Source organism: Prionailurus bengalensis, chromosome F2 (genome assembly GCF_016509475.1).
Source record: "Prionailurus bengalensis isolate Pbe53 chromosome F2, Fcat_Pben_1.1_paternal_pri, whole genome shotgun sequence".
NCBI classification, from domain to species: domain Eukaryota; kingdom Metazoa; phylum Chordata; class Mammalia; order Carnivora; family Felidae; genus Prionailurus; species Prionailurus bengalensis.
Window position 1 is genome coordinate 74285602 of NC_057353.1, and position 27618 is coordinate 74313219.

At 44.9% G+C, this 27618-nt stretch overlaps 1 protein-coding gene across 1 annotated transcript in view; it reads right to left on the reverse strand.

Annotated features, from left to right (window-relative positions):
- DNAAF11 (dynein axonemal assembly factor 11) overlaps positions 1–27618 on the reverse strand; it is a 78253-nt gene that overhangs the window by 46684 nt on the left and 3951 nt on the right. Inside the window, exons 2-5 of the mRNA XM_043601784.1 lie at positions 22593–22760; positions 17893–17970; positions 8483–8655; positions 5357–5559 (exon numbers count right to left, since the gene is read on the reverse strand). Coding sequence (XP_043457719.1) covers positions 5357–5559; positions 8483–8655; positions 17893–17970; positions 22593–22760 — 622 coding nt within the window. The remainder of the gene's footprint in view (positions 1–5356; positions 5560–8482; positions 8656–17892; positions 17971–22592; positions 22761–27618) is intronic.

Here is a 27618-nt window from a genome sequence, read left to right on the forward strand (position 1 = left end):
CAGTTCTCTATGGTGTTGAAAAGGCAATCTATTAAGGGGATTTATAATATCCTATCACATCGTAGGTAATCATCACTGAAATAATTGGTTCCATTTCCAGTTAAAAGAATTTGTTTAAAAAAGAAGAAGAATTTGTTTTTGGGGGCGCCTGGGTGGCTCAGTCTGTTAAGCGTCTGACTTCGGTTCAGGTAATGATCTCACGATTTGTGGGTTCGAGCCCCATGTCGGGCTCTGTGCTGACAGCTCAGAGCCTGGAGCCTGCTTTGGATTCTGTGTCTCCTTCTCATTCTGCCCCTCTGCCCCTCCTCCACTCACACTCTGTCGCTCTCAAAAATAAACATTAAAAAAAAAATTAAAAGGATTGTTTTTTGCTGGAAAGTGACTAATTGGTTCACTTTTCTATTTTGTAAAATGTAAAAAGATAGTAACACACATAAACATCACTGCACTTAATAAAAACTATAGAAATATCAGCTAAATAACTTAAGTCTCCAAAGGCAAAATGCATGGAAATGTGAGCAGCCAGGAGACAAAACAGACTGATCTCATCAGGATACAAACAAACAATGGGCTCTTCAGCCACTTCCTTCACATCTGTGCTCTCAGAACTCTCTTCCCACTCGTGAGCACATCCCACAGCCCTATGGTCCCGTTTAGAAGAGTCCCATCTCCACCAACACTCATTTTCGGGAATTAGAGGCCTACAATTTAATTTAATTTATTATATTTTAGACAGAGAGGGAGTGAGCGGGGTAGAGAGGAGAGGGAGAGAGGGAGGGAGAGGGAGAATCCCAAGCAGGCTCCACACTCAACGCAGAGCCCGACTCGCGTTCTATCCCACACCCCGGGATCGTGACCTGAGCTGAAATCAAGAGTCTGATGCTCAACCGACTGAGCCACCCAAAGGCCTACGGTTTAAACAAAACTTCACTTACATCCAAATCGAAGCCCTTGCCCTCCCTCTCCAAACCCCTCACCCCTCACCTAGCTCACGACTGGGCTGTGCACGGGGAGAGGGGCACGGGCTACGCCAACCCCCCTTCGCTCATCTACTCCTTCCCTCTGTATCCCACCTCGCTGGCTTCTTCAGGTCCCCCCGACTTCAGAAATTTGGGCCTGGGACAATGGATGGGGAGAAGGAGGCAAACATCTCATCTGACACTGATGCTCTTACACCTTGGCACCTGTCTCCCTTTCTAGGGCCGATGCCCAGTTACCGGTTTTGTCTTCTGAGCACATTTACTGGTTCTCAGAGACATTACAATGGCCTTCCAAGTACACGGTTCCCTATCAGAGTGACCAACATACTACCCGGCTGGTCATTTATGACAACTCAGCTTGGGCCACTGACAGTCCACCCCACGGTCCCTCATTGCCGCTACTCACTTGGACAGTATCCTTTCAAAGAGAGCCAAGTGCAGTTCCTTCTACCATGTGTACTTGGCCCACGGGGTATTCCCAAATCCTCGACATGACAGATGCTGAGGCGTGAGTTGATTCCATTGACGCCCACTCTCCTGACACTCCTGCTCTAGGCTATTCCAGGACACATCACATCATTTCAAGTCTCCAGGCTGGAAGCAGGCTGCCTCTAGTCAAGGGGTGAGATGACTGCCTCCCCTTCTTGTAGTCGCCCCCCACATCTTTATGGCATTTCTTCTCGCAGCGTTAAAAGGGAGTGGCTCCCTACTCCTTTCTGACTAAGCGGATGATTCACTATTTTGATGACCGTCCGCCAGAATGTCTGGGTGTCTGTGCAAATAGGCTGAATGCAGTCATGGGAGGAACGGAAGGACCAGTCAGTCCTGTGGAGAAGTAATAGGGCAAGAAACCAACCCAGCCGTGTGCTTCTACTCAATGCAAGCAACAGCCTGCTGTCAACATTTGTCAACTTGTATGAAGCAAGAATAGTGGATGATCCCCAACACATTTTATGTGCCTATTACAACTGACGCAAAACACTGGGGAAAATGCAGTGAAAAAAGAATATTACAGCATAAACTCACGAATGTAGGTTTAAATATTATCAATAAAATGTTAGAAAAATGAATGCAGAAATCTATTACAAATATATCACAGACAAAGTGAGTTTCTTCTGGAAATGCAAGGATGGCTTAATATTGGGAAATATATTAATGTGACTCAACACATTAGTAGACAAACATGATTATCTCAATAGAGGCCAAAAAAAAAAAAAAAAAAAAAAGCATTTCATAAGATCCAGCATCTGTGATGATAAGAGCGCTTCATCAACTTGGAATCAAAGTAAATTCACTTAACTCTACCAAGACCCCACAGCAAATGCGTTACTTACTGATGAGAAATTGGAAACCTTCCTTTTAAAGTCAGAACCAGATACAGATTCTCACTCTTACTGCTGCCATTTCGCCCTCTCCTGGGGCCTTAGCAGCCACCATAAAGAAAATTACAAAGCAGAGGCCTAAGGATTGGAAATTCTTTAAAGTTGCCATTCATTTTTTTTAAAAAAAGTGTTTTTCCACATAGAAAACACAGGATCAGGGGCGCCTGGGTGGTTCAGTGGGTTGAGCGACGGACTTCGGTTCAGGTCATGAACTCACAGCTCGTGAGTTCGAGCCCCCGTGTCAGGCTCTGTGCTGACAGCTCGGAGCCTGGAGCCTGTCTCTGTCTCTCTCAAAAATAAATAAACATTAAAAAAAAAGAAGAAAGAAAAAACACAGGATCATCTACAGACTACGGCACCTTTTTAAAAAGGTCAGCAAGATTGCTTAATACAATATCAGTATATTCGCCTCTTTATCCAACAGCAAGAACCAATTACAAGAGTATTTTAAAAATGCCATTATACAAGATACTTAGAGATAAATCTAATAAAAGAAAACCTTTATAGAGAAAAATTATAGACCCTTATTGAAGGATTCAGAAAAAGGTCTAAATAAATAGAGAAAGCTATTCCACAGTTCAGCAAGGAAAGAATCAAAGTCATGAAGATGTCAACTTTCTCCTAATTAACATATAAATTGAATGCAATTTCAATCAAAATTACACTAGGGATTTTTTAGGGAACTTGAATAGCAGATTGTAAACTCCTAACAGAAAAGTAAAGGGCTAAGAACAGCCGAGATAAATCTGAAACATGGGAATACCTCCTACCAAATATCAAGATTTACCATAAATCTACAGATTAAAACCACATGAAGGTACATCCACGGAGCAGTCCAGGGAGCCCAGAAATGGACACACGAGGACGCGTGTAAAGGGCATATGGGAAGGGTGGTGTTACAGATCAGGAGAATAGCACCTTAATAATGGAGCAATCAGCTACCCATATGGGAAATGACAGGTACCCTACTACCCACCGTAGTCACAGCTTAATTCCACACAGACAGATAGGACACTGGAGTAATGAAACGTTGCCTAAATGAAAAATTTCCTAAGTGAGACCAAAAAAATACAAAAACAAACTTGACTATATTACTATTTTTTAATTCTATAAAGCAGAAGCACTTATTAAAATTAAAGATAAGTCAAAGGCTGGAAAAAGATATTTGCAAAGCACATAACACTAAAGAATCTGCATCTAGAATATGAAATAACTGTAAGTCAATAAGAAAAAAAACTTAACAACTTATTTAAGGTAGGCAGAGGGCCTGAAGAGTATATGAATAGCCAATACAAATATTAAGAAGACACTTAAGATACTGAAGCTCACCGGTAATTCTAGGAATACAAATTAAATATTAGGTGTTAACAAACAACTTGATTGGTCCATGTTTTAAAATCTCATATTATCCTGGGGTGCTTGGGTGGCTCAGTCGGTTAAGCGTCCGACTTCGGCTCAGGGAATGATCTCGCAGTTTGTGAGTTGGAGCCCTACGTCGGGCTCTGTGCTAACGGCTCAGAGCCTGGAGCCTGCTTCGGATTCTGTGTCTCCTCTCTCTGCCCCTCCCCGGCTCATGCTCTGTCTCTGTCTCTCAATAATAAATAAACATGAAAAAAAGTGTTTTTAAATCTCATATGATCTAATATTGGCAAAGATTAGGAACTCTCCTATACTGTTGATATAGGAGTATAAACTAATGCACTTTAGAAAACAATTGGGCAACGACTATTAGGTTGAAAAATGTCCCTAATTAATGATGTGGCGATGTCACTGCTGAACGCTCTAGAGGAACTTTCATACCTTCATAAGGAGACATGAGCAATGTTGTCTGAAAGAAATAGAAGAAGGGAAACACCCAGATGGCCACCTAATGAGGGGAGTCCGCACCTGGACTGGTCTGCAGCTGACCCCAGCTCGGAGGGCCATGCAGGTTGTTAGAGCTGATGCACATCTGATTGGTCAGGGCCAATGAGTCACTAGCTGTTAAATATTTTGAACATCACCTCTGGGATAATCTGTGATTTGTTCATCCCATGGATTACAGAGTCAGAATGAATGAACTAGTTCCACCTGTCCTTATATGCAAAAATCTCAACAACATAACATTGAATACAAAGCAAAGTTGTAGAAAGATATTGTTTGCGCTAAACGCACACACATGCACACACACACACAGCCACTCTTGTTCAAGGAGGCATAATTATATCACAAATATATCTAAAATATGGATGGGATCACATATACCAAATACACACTTAACTTTCAGGATGGCGGACCCACTGAAGAGGAGAGAAGGGGATAGCCTCTCAGTGATGTTGTACCTTTTTATCGTTTTTAAAAAGATACAGAGCATAAATGCAAACTACTGGTATTTATTAAATCTGGGTGGAACTATTGTGTCTATTGATTTTTTAAATATTTATGCATGTCTGAAATATAATTATTATTTTCTCAAGATTAAGAGATTCTGTTTTCAAACTATTTAAAGCTTTCACCATATGGAACAGATCAACTGACTGTGGCTGTAATTCACTTAAAATAAACAAGTGTGAAAAATTCTGGCTTGTAAAAAAAAAAGGACCAATTTAGAGGCTTATTAATCACATTAAAATGTATTCATTATATAATTCACAAAACAGAATATTTTATGATGCAATCAAAATTGTTTGATTTATAATAATGTGATTTACATTTAACTTTTCTGAAATACCCCTGTTAACTCATCTTTCCTGTGCATCTTATAGAGATTTGTCTGAGGATAATTTTAGATGCAAAGGAAACTTGGGAAGGAAGGAAAGCCTCAGAGAATTGTCACAAACAATGAGGTGTTCATACTCTTCCCCCCAAAGTCACATCACAATTGATTCTCCAAATCGATCACCTGAAATATGATACTGTGAACACTTTGGGAAGAGAAAAGCCGCTTTTAACTGAAGTTAAGTAGAAAGTAAACCCTCGTAATTTGCGCACAGAGTGGCACTGATGTCTGCGTACCTCTGTCCCTCGAAGACTGAGTGACTTCTCTCCTTGGCCTCATTTTCATCCTCTTCTCGAAGCTTCCTCTGAGCCTCTTCCTTGTCTTTGGCCCGTTTGAGGCAGTAAGCTTCCTCTTGCTCTCTGATTTGTTGTTCAATTACTGGAAGGTTCTGCAAGGCCTGAATCCTTTCTGAACGCTCGATTTCTTTACCGTCCAACCACTTGAATAAAAAACAACCAACATGGTGTAGCTATTCAAAAGTCACAATTTGAATCACGTTGACTTTGACTGGAATACTGTAAACTTAGAAATAACCAATAATGCACCTTGGTGATATGGAATTAAGAGCAAAGTAATGAATGGGAAACATCAGAAACTTTGATCTAAATCAATGTCTATTTCATATAATTAACAGAGTTACAGAGTATCTTTATGGCTAAAATAATAAGAATGTTGTCTGTTGAAACCAATTATTAGTGACAAGCTCTCAAAATCTATGGATTTTATACCTGCTCACTGTATAAAGAACATCAAAGCTTCAGGTCAGACCACAGCTCCAAAGTATAACGGTGCCGCCTCGAAATGCTCTCTACAAAAGGGGGTCTGGTATATTAGACAGAGTTGGGCGCCAATACGAACGGGCCCATTTTCTACCCTCGACAACAAGATGCACCCAGTAGGTTGTCAATTGTTATGGTCACTGTTTATACCTGGTATTTTCAGAGTGATTTTCCAAGCTGAAATACTAAAATAGGAACACCAATTAAAATGTGACGTTTCAAAGCTCCTAGTTTAAAGACACCTATGTATTTTGCCCAGCCCCATTGTATAGAAAGAGGTAAGAAATGCAAGGTAGGCTGTATAATGGCCCCTCAAGAATGTTCACCCTCTCATCCCTGTGAATGTTACCTACCATGGCAAAAGGGTCTTGGTAGATGTGATTAAGTTAAGGGTGTTAAGATGGAGAGATCATCCTGGATTATCTGGACGGGCCCGGTGGAACCACAACGGTCCTCATTAGGGAAAGAAGAAGGCAGAAGTGGCAGGGTCAGAATCGGGGGGAGATCAGAGGAAGCCACCACTGCCGCCTTTGAGGCTGGAGGCAAGGGCCACAAGCTCACACATGCAGGCAGCCTCCGGAAGCTCAACGTGCAGGGAAAGGAGTTCTCCCGGAGGGAGGGCGGCCGAAGGCACGCAGCCTTGCCAACACCTGAACATCAGACTCCTGACTCCAGGACCGTAGCGGCAAACATCTGTGTTGTCTTAAGCCACCACGTTTGTGGTAACTCACGACCACAGCAACAGGAAACTAATGCACAAGGGAAAACACACGAAGCTTGGGTAAAATTGAAATCTAACAAATTATCAGGGTCGGTAAAATCATAAACCAAGATCACAATGCTGACATTTGGAAAAAGAATTTAAAATATGCTTTGGACACAAGGACCCATGCGGCTGTTGTGGATGGGCTGCCGGTGTCGGGCACGTGCCCGACAGCTGTCACAGGCTTCTAGCCTGACCGCCACAGCAGCAACCCGGGGCTCGGCTGGGCTGGCCCCTGCACCCTTCCAGGGATGTGGCTCATAGCGCTATGAGCCTGTTTCTGTGCAGGGCCTGTTCCTGTGATATTCTGGTTCTCATCAGTTCATTTTGTTAGTACGTCACTGGATAGTGAAGATCAGCTTGGGTCATGTTTGAGCTCATTTATCATTTTATTCTAAATATATGTTCTGGATTCAATTACCTGAGTGACTCATTCTCTTAATCAAAAACATTTCACATTAGAAGAAATGTGCTCCGTTACTCCAGCAATCTCGACTATGCAGGACACGGCAGTCTAAAAACAAACGTCCTCTGAGAACAGAAGAAAATGCCTATGGTGAAGCCAGTGCATCCGTGCGTTTTCTTGCAGAAGCGTGGGGCCACACGCAGGTCAGACATTCTTGGAATTACATGAAAGTTAACATTACTCGTTTAATGTAAGCAGGTATAGGATTTCTCTAGAAACCACCTGTTTTTTTCCCCAGGTTCCAAAAATATTAGGTTAGGGGAGATACAAGATAAGAGATTAGCCACATCGGGTAGAGGTTGTCAGATGAGTTCCCTGGACCAGCAAGCATCAGTGAAGAATCCTCGGGGCACCTGGGTGGCTCAGTCGGTTGGGCATCCGACTTTGGCTCAGGTCGTGATCTCGCGGTTTGTGGGTTTGAGTCCCGCGTCCGGCTCTGTGCTGACAGCTCAGAGCCTGGAGCCTACTTCTGATTCTGTGTCTCCTTCTCTCTCTGCCCCTCCCCCGCTTGTGCTCTCTCTCCCTCTCTCTCTCTCAAAAATAAATAAATGTAAAAAAAAAGAAAAGAAAAAAGAAATGAAAGAATCCTGTGTGCCACATCAGACCTAAAAATCAGAAACTCTGGGGTGGGGCCCAGCAAACACCACCCAAGTATTCCAAAGCATAGCAAAGTTTGAGAACCGCTAACACAGAGAACGTGTTAAGAGAAAGCACTGATAAAAAGAAAATAATTATAAAAGCACAGTAGCTTAAGACAGTGTAATACAGAGGTATGTAGCTGTAGTAATCTCAAAAATTCTTAAGTTTTCAGTCTGCTATTAGTAATGATGAATGCCCTCCATGACTCTAATTTCCATTCCTCAACCAACAGTTTAGGGGCGCCCGGGGGGCTCAGTCAGTCAAGCAGCTGACTCTCGGTTTCAGCTCAGGTCATGATCTCACGGTTCGTGAGTTTGAGCCCTGCATCAGACTGCACACTGACCGTGTGGAGCCTGGTCGGGATTCTCTCTCTTTCTCCCTCTCTCTCTCAGCCATGCCCCGCCCCCCAATCGTGTGCACTCTCCGTCTCTCTCAAAATAAATATATACACTTAAAAAAGAAAGAAAGAAACAGTTCAGTTAAGCTCTGTTGTGTTCTGAAAGGAGAAATGTATTCAATCTATTCTTCAGGAGTTTATTCAAGCTATCAAAACAACTTTAAAGTGTCGGTAAGTCGAAGGGTTGGTTTCGATTTTCTGGAATCTTCCCTCCTCTAAAACTACCCGTTCCCCGACGATGCCGCGAATGAATCAGGCATCACTGCGGCTGCTTGTTTTCCTTTTTCTGAGGTTTCTGCATCATTAAAATAAGCGTACCTTTAACTGCTGTAGTGTGGCCACCACGAACTGCCTGTAGCCGTCAAAGTCAGCACATGGGTTACCCATGAGAAAGAGCTCCTTCAGGTGGATATTGTGCCCAAGCGTTTTAACGCTGCTCAGCTCTCCAATGAAGTTTACGGTCAGGTCGAGTTTTGTCAGCCCTTCACATCCTGTTGAAAGGAGTGGAAAGAACACAAAGCAAAAAAAAAAAATTAAAAAAAATCACACTGGTAATAAAATGTGTGTAACAGTTCATACAGAGACAACGGTTGGAATAGTTTAAGTCCGCGGATTAAGTGCATCACCCAACAAGTGGGTGTTCAGAAACAGCACCTCAAAGGGTTAGCTCTAATTCCTGTCTCAATCTGCATTTCCCTTTTGTCCCTGCGGCCAGGGGAAATCACTTTCCCTGCTCATATCTGCAAGTCCCGGGCTGGTAAACATGTGCATTTGGTCACCATGTGGTGTGAAGAAAGCCAAGTACCAGCTGCTGCCAGAGAGCACCCGTCATCAGGACGAAGATCCCTCTAGAGAGGACACCATCAGTCTGTCTGAGAATTCTTCCAGGTAGCCGGGACACATCTCGCCATGAGGGGTGATGGTGGCGGGAGGGTTCCCCAAAAGGAAAAGGCGGTTCATAAACCCCAGGCATCAGAATTAATGTTCATGAAGTCACAGCGAAGACACAGAATGGCTCCAAGGCCACAGAGAACGGCACTGAAAGTATCAACAAAGGTAAAGAAGAGTTTGGTCCTCAGGGGAGTAACAGAAAAAGGGGTAGTCGCTGAAGCGGAGCTTGTCGTAAATCGGCCCCATCTACCTTCATTGGAGGGACAGCCGGATGCTACGGAGATCTGAAGCAACAGCCTTCACTCAGGTTCCGTGAGAGCTTGGTAGTTAGGAATGCAGCCTGGAGAATTAGGCAGATGGGGGTTCAAGTCCCAGCCCAGCCTCGTCCAGAATTCCATGTTTTCCTCCTATCTGGTCATATCCCAAACCAGAATCTTCCAAATGAGACAGTGCTAGCTCAGGGCTTCCAGATGGATGTAGGACCTCACCCTCCATTCATTCATTCACCCGTCCATTCATCCAGGAGTTACTGGGTACCCACTGTGACCAAGTTAATGGGCCAGGTCTTCAGGATAAAGTGGTTAAAAAAAATCCATGGCGTTTCACCTCAAGTGTATGTTTAATATAGGGAAAGGAGAAAAAGATGGGCATTCCAGGAAAAGAAGGTACTTGGTGCAAAGGCACCGAGAAGTGAATCTAGAGGAGACAGAACCAGAAGGAGGCAGTGCCCATTGTTACATTATAAACCAGCCTAAATCAATATGTACTGGTTCTTCTTTTTCAATTCCCATTCATTGTTCAGCTCACCGTTCCTGGCTGCCATCCCCAACATTCTAGTGGGTTTGTTCCTCTACAGGGGACCAAGGACCTTCGTACCGACAAAATTAACAGACCCCTCAATTCATTATGTTACTAGAAAAGTCTGCTGATATGGCCTGGTTAACCACAAATTATCTCCTTTAGACATTTTTTACAGATCGATTTTCTTTGTCTTTTTAGCTTTATTTATTTGTTTGCGTCTAAGTTTTTCATTGCAGTTAGTCAACATACCATGCTATATAGTTTCAGGTGTGTAATACAGTGATTCAACAATTCCATACATCACCTGTTGCTCATCACATCAAGTGCCTCTCTTGATCAACCATGACTTCTCTTTGAAATGTTTCATCTGTCTTGGAAAAAGTGATACTGCTCTCTCCTTGTCCTCTTTTATGATGCAGTTTCTTCCTCTTGATCCCCATTATAGACTTTTCCACTCCATCAATGGTAATAGAGCCCAGATTTCCATCCTCGACCCAGTATTTTCTCTCCTCATGGCTCTCTTGACAACAACAGTTGCGTTCCTTGGTTTAACCAACCCCAAATTCTGACGAGTCCCAAACAATAACTTTACATCTGACCATCCAACCGAATGTCATACTCCTCTTTCCAAATGCCTGTAAGACATATCCCATTCGATATGTCTAAAAATGAATTCTCCATTTTTCCTCTCATTCTCCACTCCTCACGACAGCTTTCCTGCCTCCTTGATGTCTAAATCCTGTCAATGTCATTGCCATTTTGGTATCAGATGTGTTTGCGGCCAAGAGTCAAGCCAGAGTTAACTTGAGTGCTAACCTAAGTTGTTCCCTTAACCCCTCCATTACATCAGTCACCAAGCCATACAGATCTCAATGGCCACATTGTCCCACCTACTTCTTGTCCACTGTAATCCTGTGACCAACAGTACAGTTCAGGTTCTTATCCTCCTGTGCATGCAACATGGCATATGTCCTAAATCATCTTTCTATTTTGAAAACAGGAAGGAAGGACCAAAAGAAGACAAAGGGTGACATTTCAAAGACTCTGAACAAGTTCAAAAATGTATATGTATTTGATTTTATTGTAATTGTTTCCACGAAGGACCCTCCAAATGTTCATTATGGTTTTCAAAGTGATAAATCTTAATTGTTTTCCTACTTGGCCTACCCATAAGAAATGAAACCCCATCCGCCATTCTAATGAACAATTCTTGCTGAACTAGCCAGGCGTGAGAAAGCCTCTTCTTTGAAGTTAAGTACTCCTTCCTTTAACTGATTCCTCCCCTCCATCTCTCCTGTTCTTGGAAGATCCATGTCAGTGGCCCGTGGGGCTGAGAAGGTCATTGAGACAACACTGATCTCCCAAGGGGGAAAGCTCACACTATTAGAAACCCCACCTCTCCTTCCAAGTTAGGGTAAGGAAAAGGGATGGAAAAAGAAGACAATTTATTATATCCCGGTGAATCCACGATGCAGGGGGGTGCGGGAGGTATGCTAGCTAATTCTTGCCATCCAGCAAAACATAAAAATAAACAAGTGGATATCCATCTTCTTAAAAATTTTTTTTAACATTTATTTTTGAAGGAGAGAGAGAGAGAGAGAGAGAGACAGAGCGTGAGTGGGGGAGGGGCAGAGAGAGAGGGAGACACAGAATCTGAAGGGGGCTCCAGGCTCCGAGCCATCAGCCCAGAGCCTGATGCGGGACTTGAACTCACGGACCGTGAGATCGTGACCTGGGCCGAAGTCGGATGTTTAACCGGCTGAGCCACCCAGGCGCCCCTATCCATCTTATGTCTAAAATTATACTGCGCTTTACTCAAGTAGGTGGGCTGAGTCTGTATATCCATCTTTCCCCCCTCTTACCTCAAACCTTTAAAATTAAACAAAAAGTGTACATTTGCCAGCCAGTATGATGCATCCTCCCTTCCTACTGCCCATCCCCCCAAACACATCCTCAAACTACCCTGCGCCCACCGCCTCCCTCTTAGAGCTGTAAGGTGGCGCCCCCATGGGAGAAGCGTCCAGGAAGAGGCCTGCGGTGGGCTGTGGACTACGGTTCCCCAAACTCAGACAGACAACAGTGACAATGCTGCCCTCTAGTGGCGGATGTGCAAAACATACCGGAAAACAACTCTCGGCTTCCTTTAAGACACTTTAACAAAAACAAGCCTTGGACAGGCCGACTGAGAGTGACAGTTTGAATTACTTCTCCGCCATCACAGACTGACATATTACTACCACAAAACGCGCATACAGAGTCCATTTTTTTCACTCCACTTGTTCCCATGAGAACGTGGAATGGGGCTGTAGCGTGGCAGCTGGGAGAGAAGGACGGCTCCAGTTCTCATGCAGAAAAATGCCCATGATGGAAAGAGTCTCCCCAGTTCCAGCACTGATGATGCCTTTGGGGCCTTTGACAGTGACGACAGCTTAGGTTTTGAGGATGAACATTAAGAACGTATGATGAACACTGAGGTCACTGTTGGCACGCAACCTTGACAGCCACTGAAACACCCATTTCTACGCTGGGCGGCAAACAGGCTAAAATATACCACCCTAAGTAAAGTCCTCCTAATTTTAGCTATTGGCAGATGGGAGTGGGGTGGGGAGAGCAGCCTGCCTGCCTCTGCTCCGAGCCCCTGTACTCCAGAGTAAGGCCTGTCAGGCGGCGTGCCCAGCCCACAGCAGCCCTGCCAGCCAAGCGGGAGGCCGGATGTGGAAAGAGATCCTCACAACTGCAGAAGAAGCCGGCACTGGCCACCGGATCGGCCAAATCCTTTGTGATTGTGAGCAGACGCCAAGTGTTACCAGACATCGCAAAGTAAATAAAAGCACGAGAGAGAAGCCTGCAAACTGGAACAAGAAACCTTCCAGAATGTGGAGTGACAAGACAAAGAGGTTTACATAAGGAATACGGGGTAAGAGGCATGGAGAATCGATCTAGGACGACCAAATCCATTTTAAGGACATTCCAGGGGAGGTGAGAGAAAAAAGGGGCTGGAGATGTCTATTCCCTTGATCGTGGTGATGGTTTCACGGGTGTGTGCGTGTATCCAAACTCAACAAACTGTTCACTACCTATGTGCAGGTGTTTGTACATCAATTACACCTCAATAAAGCTATTAAAAAAAAAAAAAAGGTTGTGCTCCAAAGAACATCAAGAAAGTTGACAAGAAGACCTCAAGATGAAAAGACGTATCTATAAATCATGTATCGGACCAGATATTAGTATCCAAAACCTATAGATAGGCCTTACAAATCAACAATAAAATGACAAATCACCTAATTAGAAAGTGGGCAAAGGTTCTGAATAAACATTTCTCCAAATAAGATACACAAATGTCCAAGCTCATCCGTCATTAGGTAAACGCAAATCAGAACCATGATAAGACACCCTTCACATCCATCAGGATGGCCCCTAGAAAATAAAGAAAGAAATAAAAACAGGGAATAACAAGTGCTGGAGAGGATGTTGAGAAGTTGGAGCACTCAGAAATTGTTGGTGGGAACATAAAATGGTGCAACTACTTTAAAAAATAGTTTGGCAGCTCCTTAAAAAGTTAAATGGAGAGTTACCACATGATTCAGCAGTTCCCTAGGTATGTACTAAATTAAAACATATGTTTATGGGGCTCCTGGGTGGCTCAGTCAGTTAAGTGGCTGATTTCAGCTCAAGTCATGAACCCACAGCTCGTGAGTTCGAGCCCCGCGTCAGGCTCTGTGCTGACAGCTCAGAGCCTGGAGCCTGCTTTGGATTCTCTGTCTCCTTCTCTCTCTGCCCCTCTCCCGCTTCCCCTCTCTCTGTCTCTCTCTCTGTCTCTCTCTCAAAAGTAAATAAGCATTTAAAAAAAAAAAACACGTTCATGCAAAAGCTTATACGTTAATGTTCATAGCAACTTTATTTATAACCAAAAATTAGAAAGACTCAAACATCCATCAACTAATAAATGGGCAAAGTGTTGTGTATCCATACAATGGAATGTCACTCGGCCACAAAAATGAATGAGGTACTGATACCTGCCACATGTGGATAAACCCTGAAGACACGCTACAGACACAAAGGACCACATACTGTGCAATACTGTTTACATTAAGTGTTCAGAGAGGGGAAATTTATGGGGACAAACAGATCAGGGGCTAGGTAGGGCATGGAGGAAATGAGGAATGAATGCCAGTGGATATAGGTTTTCATATGGGGTGAAGGAATGTTCTGGAATTGGATAGTGATAATGGGTGTACAACCTTGTAACTATACTAAAAACCCCTGAATTGTATAATAGGAAAAAAGTGAGTTTTATGGCATGTGAATTATACAGCAATTAAAAATAAATGCTTCAGATATTTCAACTAAGAGACATCCTGAGAAAAAAATACGATTTTCCAAATTCATCTTATTTTATTTTATTTTTCATTGAGGTATAATTAACACACAGCATTATACTCGTTTCAGGTGTGCAACACAGGGATTCAATACTTGTGTATATTGTGAAACGATCGGTCTACTTAGCATCCATCACCTTACACAATTACAGGAGTTTTTTCTTTGTGATGAGAATTTTTTTTTTAATTTTTTTTTCAACGTTTATTTTTTTGGGGGGGACAGAGAGAGACAGAGCATGAACGGGGGAGGGGCAGAGAGAGAGGGAGACACAGAATCGGAAACAGGCTCCAGGCTCTGAGCCATCAGCCCAGAGCCCGACACGGGGCTCGAACTCCCGGACCGCGAGATCGTGACCTGGCTGAAGTCGGACGCTTAACTGACTGCGCCACCCAGGAGCCCCGTGATGAGAACTTTTAAGATCTACTTTCTTAGAAATTTTCAAATATGCAGTACAGCACTATTAATTACAGTCGCCATATGGTACCTTACATGCTCATGATTTATTTATTTTATAGTTTTTTAAATATAATTTATTGTCAAGTTAGTTAACACACAGTGTATCCAGTGTGCTCTTGGCTTCAGGGGTAGATTCCCATGATTCATCACTTACATACAATACCCAGGGCTCATCCCAACAAGTGCCCTCCTCAATGCCCATCACCCATTTTCCCCTCTTCCCTGACCACCACCCCCCCCCAACAACCCTTAGTTTGTTCTCTGTATTTAAGGGTCTCTTATGGTTTGCCTCCCTGTTTGAAACTATTTTTTTTCCCTTCCCTTCCCCCTTGGTCTTCTGTTAAGTTTCTCAAATTCCACATATGAGTGGAAACATATGATATCTGTCTTTTTCTGACTGACTTTCTTCTTAAGTGCACATGGAACATTCTCCAAGACAGATCACATACTGGGTCACAAAACAGCCCTCAATAAATATAAAAGGAATGAGATCATACCATGCATATTTTTAGATCACAATGCTATGAAACTTGAAATCAACCATAAGAAAAAATTTGTAAAGCCTCCCAATGCATGGAGGTTAAAGAACATCCTATAAAGAATGTATGAGTCAACGAGGCAATTGAAGGAGAAATTTAAAAATACATGGAAGCAAATGACAATGAAAACACGACAGTCCAAACCCTTTGGGATACAGCAAAGGCAGTCCTAAGAGGAAAATACATTGCAGTCCAGGCCTACCTCAAGAAACAAGAAAAATCCCAAACACAGAACCTAACCTCACACCTAAAGGAACCAGAAGCAGAGCAGCAATGAAAGCGCAAAGCCAGCAGAAGAGAAATAATAAAGATTAGAGCAGAATTAAATAATGCAGAATCCAAATTAAAAAAAACAGTAGAACAGATCAATGAATCTAAGAGCTGGTTCTTTGAAAGAATAAACAAAATTGATAAACGCCAAGCCAGACTTCTCAAAAAGAAAGGAGGGAGGACTCAAATAGGTAAGATCACAAATGGAAGAGGAGGGATCACAACCGACACCACAGAAGTACAATTATTTAGAGAATACTATGAAAAATTATATGCCAAAATACTGCACAACTTGCACGAAATGGACAAATTCCTGGACACCCACACACTACCAAAACTCAAATGGGAAGAAATAGAAAATTTGAACAGACCCATAACCAGGGAAAAAATGGAATCCGTTATCAAAAATCTCCCAACAAATAAGAGCCCAGGACCAGATGGCTTCCCAGGGGAATTCTACCAGACATTTAAAGCAGAGATAATACCTATGCTTCTCAAGCTGTTCCACAAATAGACACGGAAGGAAAGCTTCTGGACTCATTCTATGAAGCCGGCATGACCTCGATTCCCAAACCAGGCAGACCCCACTAAAAAGGAGAATTATTTTATAGTTTTAAGGTGTGTACCTCTTGGCTCCCTTCCTCTCTTTTGCCTGCTCTGCCCACCCCCACCCCTGACAACCACCGAATCTTCTGTTCTGTGTATCTCTGAGCTTGGTGTCTTGTTTGTTTTGTTTTATTATTCAGATTTCACATATAAGGAAGATCATACGGTATTTGTCTTTGGCTGACTTATTTCACTTAGCATAATGGCTTCGATGCCCGTCCACGTTGTCATAAATGGCAAGATTCCATTCTTTTTTATGGCTACGTAATATTCCATTGTGTACATGTGTACCTCATTTTCTTTATCCAAAAACATATCCTTTTATATGATAAATTTGAGATGTACTAGAGATATTCAATGTAAAAATACAATCATTAAAACTAGAACGTAATGTAGAATGTATTTATATTCAGAAACTATAAAGAAAAAGTGAAAAGTTGAATCTATTAAAATATAATACTTCTGAATGATACTAGCATCATAAATGGAACAAAGGAAAAGTAGCAGACTCAAGAGAAAATATTTATAGCATACATAACAAAACATTAATATCTGGAATGTATAAGAGCAACTAAAAAAGATAAACCAAAATAAAAATAACCAATAAATGTAAAGTAGAGATAAGAAATGCAAATACTCTATAAAAATCTGAAGGATTATATGGACACTCAATACTAATATGGGAGATGCAAATAATTTAAATAAATATTTGATAACAATGCCTTTGTTTGTTTGTTTGTTTTAAAAAAAGGTTGCTTATTGGGGCGCCTGGGTGGCTCAGTTAAGTGTCCAACTCTTGGTTTCAGCTCAGGTCATGATCTCACAGTTGGTGAGTTTGAGCCCCACATCGGGCTCTGTGCTGAAAACCTAAAGCCTGCTTGGGATTTCTCTCTCCCTCTCTCTACCCTTCCCTGGCTTGCTCTCTCTCTCTCTCAAAAAAAAAAAAATAAATATTAAAAAATTGTTTATTAAAATTATTAGTGAGGTTGTGTAAAAATGGGTACTCACATGGACTATCAGTACAAAAGTAAATTGATATAACCTTTTTGGGGAATAATTTGGCAATTCTTATCAAAATGTGCGTATTTAAACCTAGGAATTCCATTTCTGTGTGTTTATCCTATAAACACATGCACACAGAGCGAACTGTGAAGAATCGTCATTGCAGCCATGCCTATAATACAAAATGCTGGAAACCACCCAAATGCCCATCTGCAGAAAAATTGTTAGATAAATCAGTCTACCATCATTCTGGTAGAAAGCCCCCGTGGTTCCTGGATGTGAAAGAACAAGGTAATTTCACAGACGAAATCAATTCTCAAAACAATACTCATAGTATGGTTCCATTGATAAAAAGCAAATGAAACAAAACTAGCTTGTATTCAACCAAGGTTTATTTTTTTTATAAATGTTTACTTATTTATTGAGAGAGAGAGAGAGAGAGAGAGAATCAGAGAGAGAGAGAGAATCCAAAGTAGACTCCACCCTCAGTGTGGAGCCCGATGCGGGGCTTGATCTCATGACCGTGAAATCATGATCAACCAAGGGTTAATTTTAACACCACTATCTCTGTGAGGGAAGCTGGGTTAGGAAGGCATGAAGTGGACTTCCATTTTCGAATTCATAGATCTATTATTATTTGAATTTTCACCAATAATTAATAAACGTAAGACTTCGGTAAAATGTTAATTTGAAAAGTACACCTATTGTTTAAGCAGTACGGTTTAAATCTAGATGCAAATCTCAATTTTAATTCATAATAAAATGTAAGAAGAAAATTCTTACCTTCCAAATTTTCAATTTTTTCAATGTTGTTTAAAGCTAAGTTCAAATATTCAAGTTTCTTGAGTTTGCTAACATTTTCTGAAAGATACAAATAATGTAATCAATTAACCTTCAAGATAAACGCTATCATTACACAATCTACTGTGAAAAGGATAAGGGAATCTAAGCATTATTATGGTTATGAAAACCGTGTTGCTTTTTCGTGTCTGTACTTGGACATGAGAGATTGTTGGTTGCCCAAAGCAACACCCATGTCTTTCTCCATAGCTCCTAATAGAACCCACTTCTGCTCTTGTCCCCAGCCAGCTCTAACTCCAGAGGCTGGCTTCACCAAGCTGGGCCAGTGCATAGCAACAGCATGTCCCTTGTTAATGCCAATTCAGGAACTAGGCTTAAGCCAACCAGCCCCCGGCAATCTCCTGGCAACATGTGATGCAGGAAGAAGACATGCAAATCAAGGTCTCCCGGTCAGATAAGAGGGAAAGGTCTGTGTTCCATGCTTGGGGATGGTCTTTTCCTTTTTCCTGCTGGATGTTATTAGGGAAGAAAGTGATACCCTTACAGATACTCACAGTCCTCTTACAGCCACGAGGAAACCAGCAGCAGGATGGAGCCCGTACTGTGGTTGGGGAGCAGAAGGAAGGCATCACCAAACCCTGGAGACTGTCCTACCTCTGGGCTTACCGGTGGGTAAGATATGTGATTTCCTTACTGGTAAGCCGCAAGGAAGCTGGGGTTTCCTTCACTTGAAATCAAATTTACCCTGATACATACAGGATTATTGTTTTTAACAAACACAAAAGCTCTTAGAGGCAAAATGATAAGCATAAATAAGTCAGAGAATTTCTGTAGGACGGGGACACTTAAAAATGCTAATAATACTGGGGCGCCTGGGTGGCTCATTTGGCTCATAAGCTTCCAACCTCGGCTCAAATCATGATCTCGCGGTTCACGAGTTCGAGTCCCACGTCGATCCGTGCATCAGGCTCTGCACTGAGAGCTTCGGATCCTGTGTCTCCCTCTGTCTCTGCCCCTCCCTCGCTTGTGCTCTCTCTCTCAAAGATAAATAAACATTTTTTTAAAAACTGCTAATAATACCATAGCTAACATCATTGAGAGCTTATTGTATGCCACGTATATTTCTAAGCATTTTGCATATATGATATCGTTTAATCCTCTTAACAACCCTGTGAGGTAAAAATTACTGTTGTCCCCTTTTCCAAATAGGAATACAAAAGTGCAGAGAATTAATCACTTGTGCAAGGTTCAGTGGCAAAGCCAGGAAATCTTGACTCCTGAGTATATATCATGACACCACACCCTAAAAGCACAGTCCTTTCTAAGAGGACACGAATGTAGGAAACCCTGCTAAGGAATGCGGATTTGGGAATTCCTCACTTCCATAAGGCTCCTTCTGCCCATTTTCCATGGAGATTAGGAAGAAGAAATATGATAAATTTATAGTCATCATCACCTTTATCATTGTTACATTTCGTTTACAATTTAGAAAACACCACCTAAGTGTTCCCATAGGCCTAAGAGTAACACTTTATCTCTCTAAGCCTCAGCTTACTCATTTTTTTTTTTTTAAACGGGTATCTGGGAATAAATTACTGGAGTTTCTCTTAGCAATTAGATGATTGTAAGTAATACTGATGTTTCCAGGAGGTTCTCTAGGCAACACTGGAACATTCAACAGTCAACAGATTTGCGAAGCTCTGTGTGCAAACAGAGTGTCTAGTCTGCACCCTAAACAAAAATACCTGAAGTTATTACTGTTCGAACTACCAGCCGACAACAAAATACTTGCTCCTTCCCCACATTTGTTACATGTATAACCTTCTAAATGTGAAAAGGGTCTTCTGATAAGGAAAAAAAAAAAAAAGGAAGATTTGTTTTAGGAGGATTTCTTAAACTATCTCTCAAGAATAACGGGCTGAAAAAAAAACCAGGAAAATGGGCTAAGGGGGGGAGCCTGGGTGGCTCCGTCGGTTAGGCGCCCCAACTCTTGATTTTGGCTCAGGTCGTGATCTCAGAGTTCGTGAGGTTGAGCCCCAAGTCGGGCTCCACACTCTCAGCGCAGAATCCTGCTTGGGAGTCTCTCTCTCTCCCTCTCTCTCTGCCCCTCCCTCCCTGTCAAAATAAATAAATAAACTTCAAAAATTAAAAAAAATTAAAAAAAAAAAGAATAGGTTAAATTGGTCAGGGGGAGAAAAGGCTCTGCAGATAATAACGCTCAGCACTCTTGGCAAGCGGGAACGGAGGCAGCCAAACCGTGGTTCTAGCCCAAACCATCCTGGAAACAGTTCTCACCCATGGCCATAACCAGACCCACAGACTTGCCCTGGACCAAAGCCACCCCCCAGTGCAATCAGCTCTGCTCTCAGGTAGGCCTCAGGCTCACTGGGGAGCCGTTGCAAATGCAGATTTGGGGAGCCCCCCAGCAGGTTAAGTCAGGAGGTCTGGGAGGGGGCTGGAGCCCCAGGTTAACAAGATCAGGGGGGTGCCTGGGCTCACCCGGGGACCATCACTAAGCACAGCCCCCCAAGGGCGCCCATGTGCACCCCGCAATGAGGAACAGAGCTTCAGTAGAGGCAACCATTTTTTTTTTTTTTTTGCAAACTCCTACCTCGAGGGCACAAGAGCCAGTCTGAGTCCCGGAGAAACACTTTTGCTTGCTAATAAAGTGCCTAAGTGCCTATGGGTGGAGTAGCACTGAAAAATCCCATTATTAGGATTTAAAAGAGTGTTTAATTCAAGAATACTTTGGAAGCAGAAATGTAAGCTTTCTCACAGCTCTGAAAAGGCCCGAAATACTATGCCGCTAATTAGTAATTGTGATGGACCCAGCTGTGGAGATGGAAATTTCAGGAACTCTTTTAGATCTCTACAATTAGGACGGCTCCTTAATGCCCCCCCCCCCCAACCCCGCAGAAAAGCTGGTGGTTTTCTCTAACAGCCTTTTTAATTGAACAGTGCGCCAGAGTTTCTAATCTCTGGTGAAGTGAAAGATGCCAAAAATAATGATCTGAAGAAAGATAAAGAATGTTAACAAATCTTCAAAAAATAATGCAGATTCCAGGCTTTTTTTTTTTTTTTTTTTTTTTTTTTGCAACCCACCAGGGTTTCTCAGCCTCAGCAGCACTAACACTGTGGGGCCAGCCCGGGCACCACAGGACAGTTAGCGGTGTCCCGGGGTCCCGGTACAGGACATGCGGCGGCACCCCCTCCGCCCCCCCCCCCCCCCCCCCCAACGCCTGTGGCAACCAAAACCATCCCCGGGCGTTGTCAAACACCCCTGTCGAGAACCACACCGGGGCAAGTTCGAATGACCTTGCAGGCTGACCTCTGGTGCCAGTGCCAGAGCCACGACCCTTAGGTGACCCTTATGTCCGTCCCTTCCACCCCGCCCCCCCCCCCCCGCCTCTGCCCCCGCCCCCACGTGGCCAGCCTGGGTGGATCTGGGCTGGCAGCAGACAGCATCTGGGCGAGCGCGGAGCTCAAGAAGTAAGTGCGTTGTTTCACGCAGTCCCTGGTGTAGACACGGCAAGACTAAGTTAACAGACTCACCTGATTTCACACAGGGTTTTTTTTCCCCCCCTTTTCCTTTTCGAGAGAGAGAGCATGAGCAGGGGAGGGACAGTCTGTGCTGTCTGTGCTGAGAGCAGTGAGCCCGACGCGGGGCTCAAACTCACGAGCCCTGAGATCACGACCTGAGCTGAAGTCGGGCGCTCGACCGACTGAGCCACCCAGGTGTCCCCTTCACACAGTTTCTAGGTGGCCGAGGCAGGGATCAAGCCCATCAGGGCCTGCGCTCTCCTGAGTGTGGGAACACTCCTGTTTCCACCTGGCGGGTCCCCCTTCTCCCTGCCCCTTAACTCATTCTTCCCCCAGGGACCGTGAGGAGGGCCCACCCATCCGATGGATGAACTGGGAGAAGGAGCCGGGCAATGCCCGGTCCCCCTCTGTCCTGGCTTCTGGGCTCCTCCCACCAGCAGAGAGGACGCGCTCCTGTCCCCCTACTGCCACACGCAGGGGGCCTGCCAGCCTCTGGTTGCCCAGCCTGCATGTGACCGGGTGGACACATTTAACCTGAGGGCGGTTTTAGGAAGCCCCCGTGGCGGCGAGTCTAGGCCACCTTCTCCAAAAGGTTTTGTCAGTTACAATGCTGACATTCTGATCTGTCTCCCTGTCTCTTCATTCCTAACTGGAGCAGTAAACAGGGGTGTGGGTGTGGAACCCCCTCGAGACCCAATACGGAGCACACGGCCTTGCTCAGACACGAGCTCTGTAACCGCAGCAGAGCGAGCCACCACAGGGAATCTGACGAGGGTTTACTCAACTCCCACGCAACCCTTTCTGTTCCACGGAGCGGTGTGAAACCAGGACAAATGCCTGGATTCTATTTTCCTTCTTTCAAACTTTTACCGAACCCTGGCTACAAACGGGCAGGTCGACAAACATGCCTGAACATCGCAACTCCTCGATGGCGTCCCTGGAGAGCCTCAGGCAAGGAGACTGAGCAGCGTGGGAGCTCAGAGAAAGGTCCAGGCAGGCTCCCGAGAGCCGGCCGTGTCTGTTTGCCCGGGTGGTTCTTTGTCACCCGTGTCGTCTTCTTCTAAGAATCACCCTGCAACTTCCCCAGGTTTCCCCACTCAAAACGCCAAAGAAACCATGAGAACAAAATCCTGAACACTTACCAATTTTTCCAATGAGATTATTTTGAAGATAGAGGATTTTTAAGTCCCGGCACCATTTGTCAATATGCTCTAGTCTTTCTATTTCTTGCTGATGCAAGGAGAGCTCCTCCAGGGAAAAAATGACACAGTCATTGTGCTCGGAGTTCCGTCTAATAAGATCTTCTGTGACTGAAAGAAAATTTGTTATGTGTTACGTCTCCGTCCCTATGTTCATCATCAGGTTATGACATGACGAATGCGTTGGATTTTCTTCCCCGTTAAATGTCAATCCCCCAGGCCCGAGTGATTTTCAAAGGGGAAGAGAACAGACAAGTGTTGCCTTGTCTGGCGACACCATGGTGAGTCAGAGAGATTTTGCCTTTTTTGCACAAGGTCTACCTACATTTTGCTGTAGGGATGGAGACAGAGTTGGTGGGTAATGGCCATGAGAGTGTTGCTATGGCGTATGTTGACATGACATCCTGTGGTGCTATCATGCCAAACTGGACGAGACCCGCTAAGGAGACCACGACAGGGTAACTTGCGACTAAGTGGCACAGTCTGGCCACCAGGGGGCCAAAAGCGTGTAAGCAGCTCCCAGCGTTCAGTAAGGAAAGGTCTGTCCATTCAACTGACATTGATTAATTGAACTCGAGCTGGAGAGGGAGGAGGAGCACGCTAGATTTTGCACTGCAATCTTGTAGAGCAGCTACCCTGAGCTCTGTTTCCAGGAGGAATGAAAGGAGCCACTCACGGGAGGGGGGGTAGTAAGAGTCCCTGCCCCTCTGACCAGAGTGCTATGCGGCACGGGGTGGGGGGGGGGGCTGGCCTGCCACGGGGGCACCGAGGGAATGGGGACAATTCTCTGGTCCACGGTTGGAGCCAAGGGCAAGACGGGAATCCCCTTCCTAAGACACACCCAAGTTAAAGACGTGATGACAACGGAGACACCCTATGTTTTCCAGTGCTATTAAAAAGATCATTAATCCATTTTAATGTCCCGCCTTTTAGGTGGACAGTGGAATGCTACATGTCCAGCCCAAGAGACAACAAAGATTCATTTGTTGCCACGTACAAGTGCCAGGCACTGTCCTAGGTGCTTTGCATGTATTAACATACGAGTACGTACGTATAGGGGGCAGATGAGGAATTGACGCACAGAGAGGTTCAATAACTTGCCCAGGGTCTTGGACCTCTACAGGCTCCTCTAGCCGAGACAGAGTTCTTCACAGCACCCTCGGCTGCCAACGTCCACGCCACACTCTTAAAGGTGGACTTGCCTTTTGTTAAAAAAAAAAAAAAAGGAGTGGGGCAGGAGGTGCCTGGGTGGCTCAGTCGGTTCAGCACCCAACTCCAGCTCAGGTCATGATCTCACGGTTCGTCAAGCTCCGCATCAGGCTCTGTGCTGACAGCTCGGAGCCTGGAGCCTGCTTCAGATTCTGTGTCTCCCTCTCTCTCTGCCCCTCCCATGCTCGTGCTCTGTCTCTCTCTCTCTCTCTCAATAATAGATAAACGTCAAAAAAAAAAAAAACAGTGAAAACAGCTACGAACTCGATCATCTGTGTGCAGGAGGCTGAACCCCTGCTATTTCTGGTGGTAGGAGATGGGGTTGCTTGCAAAGACAGCTCTTTGGAAGTCAGGGGAAACGTGAAGGTCTGGAGATTAAAACACCATGCACGGGGCACATCCTGCTGTTCTACGTTTTGGCTCAACTAGCAGGCAGAGGTGGCTAACAGACCCCCAGCCGGGTCCCAGGGAGAAGCGGGCCCAAATGGCAGGCAAAGGGGCTAACAGGGAGTTCTGGCCAGTCCTGGCCCCCCGGGGTCCCCACTGCCTGCTGCACTCTGCTGTCTCCGGATGCCACGGCTAGTACGCAAACCAGTGTAAACAGAAAACAGCTTTCTGGAAACCAAACCTCTAACAGAAGGGCATGAAAACTAGTCTCCACACATCCCACTCCCAGAGTTGGCTCTACTAGCTTCGGTCAACTGATAGTGGATGGACGGGTACGGCAAGTTGAGGACACAGCAAAGCTGTTGCGTGAAGTCAAATGTATTACCTGCCTCTGTAATTATCTGTAAGAACTGTCTTAGCAACGATGCAACAGGGATGAAGGGGTTGGGACGGCACAACCAATGTTATTTCAGCGAATTCAGTGAAATGTGGGAATTATTCGCTACTACGGATAAGACCCTCAATGACCAGGAGGGTATGTGTAACCTTAACTACACCAATCCATGGAGCAGGGGGCCGGGTTTTTGGAGGCCTTGCCGCCATCAGACCTGGAGTCCATGGGGCCAGGAGGATGTGCCCATCCGGAGCCCATGCCCTTCCGTCTAGAATACGTCCCAGGTGGAGGAACAACAGAATTCTCTGCCCAAGGGGCCCCAGGCCTGCCTCCAAGCTCGACGCTGGCCACTTCTCCAGGTCCATCCCAGACCACACCATCAGGTACGCATCCCAAAGTGTCCAAGGAGCAGCTGTTTGCTGAGCTGTGGACGGATATGCAGGCTGAGTATCCACCTTCATACGTGGGCTTGAGGGGCCAGGATAGGGCCAGGGATGGGAAGAGAAGGGAGGGATGGCCGGGGAGCCAGCTCTCCCCAGCCCTGCCCCACCCCCCCCCCCCCCCCGCTCTGGCACAGATCCCAAGGGGTTCGAGAAACGTATTAAATGTAGCCTTCTGGGTCGTTATAAAGGTCTCCTTGTCCAGGGTGGAAAATGCATTTTATGCGGCAGTTTGATTATAACTTGATACACGGGCCTCGTGATAGTCTTTCCCTGGGTCCCCAGTTGCCCCCGAAGGCTTAGTGGGTTATTCATATTGAAGATATAAACCCAACTTGAATCCCACAGAAGCCGTCATCGGTAAGTACGGTTAAGTCGAATGTGTTCAGGGGGATTCTGAAAACACCTTGTTAAGCATCACCGTCTCTGGCCTGCAAAAGCTAACATCAGCATCTGCGCAGCCCCCTGGGGGCTTCCTGGGTCTCAGAAACACTAAAGGTATCTCAGGCCTCTCCAGCCCTACAGTCTTAAAGGCTTTTCCGATTCGTCTGACCCTAAAGGCCAGCAGCTTCCTCTACGGACACCAAATATCCTTCCTACATTCCCTGGCTACACCTTTCCTAAAATTCAGAAACCCTTTTCATTATGCTATTGCATGTGTGAATGTGATCACTTCCATGCGATTGCCAAACCCTCCCTTTCAGAGGCATGTAGATATTAGGAGGGAATTATGTTGATCCGTATCTCCTAGCCACAACAATTAAGATGATAAAAGTCACTATTAGTCAAAAGGAACGGGGGGAGAGGAGCCCCGGCCCTTAGCACAATCACTAATTGGTGTGTGCACGCACACACAGGAGGGACCGACAGTTGATCTGGCACCCCAGGGACGCCTGCCCAACAGCAACAATTACAGACAATTAGGACAGATGAAAAGAAAATGGAGAATCACAGAGGAAGGCCAGATCTCCCAGCGGCCTACTTCTGGGCTCTTCCATATTAAGCAAGCTGACGCGTGGCACACCGTTTTATGGCGCTCAGGAAACTGCTGTTACGCGGCACTGCCCGCCTGCAACGGCAGACGTCAGTGAGGAAACCAGCGTCCCCAGGAAGAAACGTGCAAGAGCGTCCACGCGGTGGATGGGGACAACAGTGTTCCGCACCTCGCGACAGGAAAGCATCCTGCAGTTCTATGCACCGTGTAATTCAGAACAAACGTGCTCGAGCTCCCGGGAGCACGGTTCACCTTTGGGAAGCCCTATGCCGAATACGACAGCACTGCGTTTACACGAAGTCATTCCAGGGATTTAAAACTGTCTTGGAAGTCTCAGTGGGTCGTCATAACGCTATTTCGAGAGAGATGGCGTGGGCGACGCCCACCACACAGTGGAGGGAGAACATTCCCGGGTAGCGGATGAGAAACAGTGTGCTTTCACGTCCTGATTTTGGAAAAAATCGCAGAGCAAAACGCAGGACTTGAATGGATTCTGGGAAGTGTCTCGCCCACGGGGGGTGCTAACCAAGATATGGCTGGAGCCGTCGTGGCGGGTAAAACCACTGACAGCATAACCACGGATTCGTATTTCTCTCACTAGCAGAATGCTGCTAAGGATTCCGAGGGTTTAACCGAAACTCACCGGCCAGCCCAGGCTTCTTTTCGATTCCTTACAATGACCGGGTTCTCAACAACTCCAGGGAGGGCAACAAAATGATTTTGTGGGGTCGGGGTGGGGCAAAGGGCAGAAGGAGAAGGTTTCTGGAGTCCCGGAAGTTGTCAGGCTGCCGTTTCTACCAAGATTTTTCAGTGGCTTGAGCAAAGTTCTAGAAGCTTCCAAAGCCGCCAACTTAGTGTTCATTCCTTCAGGCTTTATATCGTGTTTTGTGAACAGCCCTCAATTCCTCACTAGATTAGAATAAAGTCAATAATCTGTGTTCCTAGCAGGTTTTGCAGAATGTTTAAACATCTCGGAAGACGCAGCAGATACATTTATGACTTAACAAGAGACGAAGGGGTCACAAACAGGAGAAGGTCACCTCTTGTAGCATCTAAACTGTTCTTTCTTGTATGGTTTCCAATGGACGCTTTTCAAAACAGGATTGCTCATTTGCTCTGCCTTTTTTTACTGACTCGAGGTCATCATAACATGCAACGCTAGCCACACAAGACCTAACGCAACGATACCCTCTAGCGTCTATTCACACGGAGAGTGCTAGTAAAGACCATGGTGAAGTGCCATGGGGCAGTGACAGAAGTGTACAGGGAGGACAGAGAAAGGGGGGATCAGGGCTACTGAGTGACAGGAGGGACGTCAAAAGAGGCATCATGGAGAAGAAGCCTGAGCTGAGTGTTGAAATGTGAGTAGGTATTTGCAGGATAAACAGATGAGAAAGGGCGCTCTGGCTACAATGGACACTATGTTGCACTTCCCAGATCCCTCCTTCCAAACTGAAGGATCAGTTCCTCCAGCTGCTGGGAGTGGTGCCAGTGGACTGCCCTCAGGCTGCCCACTTTCTTCATAAGTCATTCCGCTGAAATGAC